This window comes from Diospyros lotus, chromosome 11 (genome assembly GCF_014633365.1).
Source record: "Diospyros lotus cultivar Yz01 chromosome 11, ASM1463336v1, whole genome shotgun sequence".
In the NCBI taxonomy this organism is placed as follows: Eukaryota; Viridiplantae; Streptophyta; class Magnoliopsida; order Ericales; family Ebenaceae; genus Diospyros; species Diospyros lotus.
In genome coordinates, this window is record NC_068348.1 from 1,080,785 (window position 1) to 1,085,641 (window position 4,857).

The 4,857-nt window shown below is 33.1% G+C and overlaps 1 protein-coding gene across 1 annotated transcript; it reads right to left on the minus strand.

The window, feature by feature from the left end:
• Positions 1–3,089: 3,089 nt before the first annotated feature.
• LOC127813343 (nuclear transcription factor Y subunit C-4-like) lies at positions 3,090–3,691 on the minus strand. The gene has a single exon (XM_052354281.1). It carries the CDS (start codon positions 3,556–3,558, stop codon positions 3,178–3,180), a length of 381 nt encoding a protein of 126 aa, XP_052210241.1. The 5' UTR covers positions 3,559–3,691; the 3' UTR covers positions 3,090–3,177.
• Positions 3,692–4,857: the final 1,166 nt, after the last annotated feature.

Below are 4,857 nucleotides of genomic sequence, written 5' to 3' on the forward strand. Positions count from 1 at the left end.
GGAGCTTCGAGAAGACAAATTGAGTTCAGATTCTATATATAGAATACACAAATATAGGGGGGTGTGTTTGTGTGTGTGGGGGGGGGGGGGGGGAAACATATGCAGTGCCGCAGCAGCAGCATATGCATATGGCTTTATGCGAAACGAAGGCACTGCAAAGCTCTGCAGCAACTTCGCGCAAACCGATCGATCTGTCTCTCAGCGCCGAGCTTCGTGTCATCAGTACAAAAGCATCTGACTTTCTTCACCGGCTGTTTCTAAGCAAAACAATGTACCGTCGCCCATAGTTGTCCACCCACTGTTCCCCTATATATATATATGTTAGTTCAGGCTTCTGCTATTACCACTTCCCTTCTTCTTCAGGCAATTACCACCTTCTTTTATTTACAAAATTTTCCCGGAAAGTTAACTAGAGGTAAGTTGCAGATGATATGATCAGTACTGGGCGATATATAGCCATGGACGTGTTTATTCCGGACGAGTATGTGGCGAAACGGAGAGCCGAGAAAATGGCAGCTGCCGAAGCAAGGAAAAGGTCGGGGGGTCAGACGGGTTCCGATTGTTCCGGCCGCCGGAGGACGAAGGAGGACGGTGGCGAATCCCAGCTGAAGCCACATTTTGATCATCAGCAGCACCAGCTTGACGGTGCCGGCGCCGGCCTGCGTGAAAATCTAATCTATAGCTGCTTCTCAGCTTAATTTCGTGTTGGATTTAGCAGTGATCATCTATTGATCTCTATTGTGTAATACGTATACGCCGTATACAAGTTATATAGGAATATAATTACTTTGTTTGGGTTGTTTTCTTAACCATATGTGTTTAGAATAATTCTACATTGCCCGATGCCCTTACAGATGGGCTTACCGAATGAGGTTAAAATGACTCAATTGCTCTCGCTCACATTCGCCTTTCTCCTTTCTCCCTTCTCCCATGGCTATTTTGTAGAGCCCTCGCCTCCCTCCCCAACGACGATCGGCGAGACGAGGCTCGACAGTCGGCGATCACGCGGAGAAGACAGAAAGGAGGGAGGCGAGGGCTCTGCAGGCAAATCCGCCATGGGAGGGAGAAAGGAGAGAGGCGAGGGCTGGGCTATGCAGTAGAAGGTGTTTTGGTCTTTTCAATCTTATTCTATAAGCCTTTCTATAAGACTATCTAGCCTTGTAGTATAACTCATGTTTATAGCTTTCCCCCATGATTGTCTCACTTTTTTTAAAATTCATGATTCGTCATATTTTTTATTTTTTAAAATAATAATATTCTTTTAGCATTTTAAAGTAACAAGAATGATATATTGTCCGACGTGAGGTTAGAGGCATTGGTGTGTGGGTCCTATCCCTAGGGCCCACGCCCTTTCTCAATTTGCTTATGTCAAGCAAAATTTTATATTACTCAACACAAAAAAAAAGCAAAAATTTTCCGTCAATGCTTAACGTTAACAATTACCTAGAAGTCATAAATGCACTTTATTTCATAAAATTTAATTTTTATATCTTATTTTTAATACTTAAATAAATTTATTCACTGATTATAAATATATCGTACTTTAAATTATTTAATTAACTAACAAAATTATTTAAATATTAAAAATAATATATAATGAACATACCTTATCTAAAAATAAGGTACATTGATTCATTATAATATTCTTATCTTAATTATATTTATACAAAAAATACTTAATTACCCATTAATATTCTGGATTGTATAATAAATATGGAGCTATAGATTTAGTTTTGGTAGGAAAATGATAGGATAAATAACATAATTGGTCGCTCGATATTATACTTTAATTTGATTTATACCAGCCATTAAACTTTTAATCTCACTACAATTTAATCTTTCTTTAAAATTTTTGTCAAATTCAATCAAAAAATTATCTTTTGAATAAAGAAAAGTAAAAAAAATAAAAACGAAGAAGCAACGATTGCCACATTTAATATTTTGGAGATTCTACACAAATACACACACATATATGAAATTTATAGTAAAATTTTGATAAGTGAGGAATCTCTTTGATTTTAGTTGGAAGTTTTTAGAAATTAAAAAAAAAAACAACTTAAAAGAAAACCCAACAATTTCTGAAAAAGAAGAAGAAATAACCCGACAATGAATTTTTCCACCTCTACGTTCATAACGAGAGTTACCGACAATCGCTATGTGCTTTTGTGTGTTTGTGTTTTTTTTTTATTTTATATAATTGTAACATTATAATTTTTAATAGAATTTTTAAGAGTGACAAAATGTAACAAAATTAAATATTTAATGGTTGTTATAAGATAAATTAAAATGTAAAGACGACTTTATTACAAAATATAAAATTTAGGATCAATAATATGTTATTTACCTGAAAAAGATATTAATTGTAAATTTGTAAATACAGTAGAATTTGGCAAGCCCAAACTAGGGTTGGACTGTAGATCCAGTGGGTTGCCAAACCAGCCCATGTCCGGCCCATGTCATCTTAGTGGGCTTTTGATGAGTTATAAAAGCCCATAATTTATATATATATACAGACACATTATATATATAAGCATGTCTATTTTCTAAATATTTGTTTAATATTAAATATTTAGCATTTGACTTAAATTTTAATAAATTTCAAACATTAAATAAAAGATATTCTCAAAAATACATATTTAATGCTAATGTATACATCAAACTATATATTTCACATATAAGATATTTTTTGGTAAATACATATTTTAATCTCTATAATTACACTTTTTTTCATTTAAACATTCAAATTTTTTGTTATCTCAAAAATATCTCTGAACTATGTAATTTTGAATCAGCTGTATTTTTTATTTTTTTTATTATTTTAATTATACTATTGAATTCATTAATTGAATATTGCACAGATATAATTTTCATAATTATCGAAAAAAAACATATTAAAAATATGCACTTGAGAAGTTTTTGTGGTTCGTGGGTGAGATCTATGTTACACGGAAACGGAAACGTAGAAACGGACATTCTTTTAGAAAATAGATATAAATAGGTTCCAAAACAGGAATAGAAAATATTTCAAAAATATTTTCGAAATAGAAAAATAACTCCTATTAAGTGTTTCCGTACAACATAGAATGAGATACTATACACGGACAAATGAAATTAGTTGGGCTGAAGGTCCGGTCACTCAAAACAAAAGAAAAGAAGCAAAATTATAAACCGAGATCATTATGTGTGAGAGAGAGTCTCTTCTTGGACTTCCATTGTTGTTGCAGGGCTGTGGTGAGAACTGCTATGATCAGGAGAAGAAACCAAGGAGACGAGAAAGTCGAAGAGATCGGTGGCCATGACGGCGGAGGCAACGTCTTCCTTGTTGAGGGTCCTTCTCTTGCTTTGCATCGTCACCATCCACGACCTCCTCGTCAGCTCCTCTATGAACAGCTCGCAGGCCTTAGACATCGCGATCGGCGCCTCGCCGGATATCATCTTCACCTCCTCCCCGGACTTCTTCATTATCTTCTTTATCCTCGCCAGCGGCAGCGAATGCGGCCCCATCTTCCCGCTCAATCGCCCCGTCAACATCCCTGAATAGGCTCCCGGTTGCCTCATCCCACCCACATGCAAATACAATAGATGACAGCGCTCGTACGTGAATCCCAGATTTCGAGTTCTAGTTGAAGAGCAAACGAGAGATCAGTTAGGAAGAACATTGAATTAAGAGGGTGTTTATATATATATATATATATAGAGAGAGAGAGAGAGAGAGAGCCGGCCAGCCTGCATGCATAAGCACATATGCCTGCGCCGGCTATAATTAACCTCTGTTTTTTAGAACTATTCTCAGTTTGTACGTATAGTTCCCACCCTTCATGGAATCATTTAAAACTAATGAAACACTAATTTGACTTTGGAATTCAATTCTTTAAGCTCTTAATACTCTTTGTTCAATATGTTTTCTATATAATTTTTTTTGTAGTCTGTCGGTACAAGACGATGTAATCATTGCGTGAAACCTAAGTTGCCCCAAAATAAAAAATGATAAATAAATAAGATATAAAATAGAAATAAAAAAAGATATTTAAAAAAAAGTAAAAAATAGAAACGACGTGGGAAACACATAAATAAAAAAAATATAACGATTTTTTTTGTAAATATAATTTTTAATATAGAAAATTACAAAAAAAATTATTTAATTTAAATCAAAGATAAATTCTATAATGTATTCAAATAAATTAAATAATGAATATATTTCTTTTTACAAAACCTCTCTCTCTCAAAATCTCGCTCAAAGTGAAATTTTCCTTTATTTATAAATGATTGAGTTGCTCGTCTTTTTTTTTTTGGTTAATACAATGAAATCCCCTTTTTTTAATGTACTTTTACTTTTATTTAACTTGTACATTATAATCCGTTGATCAACTAAACTCATCTTAATATGAGTGATCGATTGCATAAAGTGACCATCGATCGATGTATATTTGTTGAGACTAAATTACATCAAAATTTGTATATTTTACCATCAATATTATTTATGTGTAAGCAACAAAAGAGAAAAATTAACTTTTAGAAAGCTCTGAATGACAGAAGGTGGGATTATAATTTATGGGTTTAGGATTAATTAAGAGAATTAGTTACATTATTCTTCTTCCCATACATTAAACAAATTCTAGCAAGTACACCTTCTCCATTTTATAAAATTAAGTCAATCCAAGCATTATGTAAGCTTGATGCATGGCATTCAACAACACCCAAATATTTTAATAATTTTCTTAAAAAATTCTCCTTAATTACATCTAAGTTGAAATTTCACAATCAAAATAATATATATATATATATATATATATTTGAACAATTAATCCATAAGTAATCTAATCCTATTTTCTAATTTATGTAGTAAGTAAGTGGTCA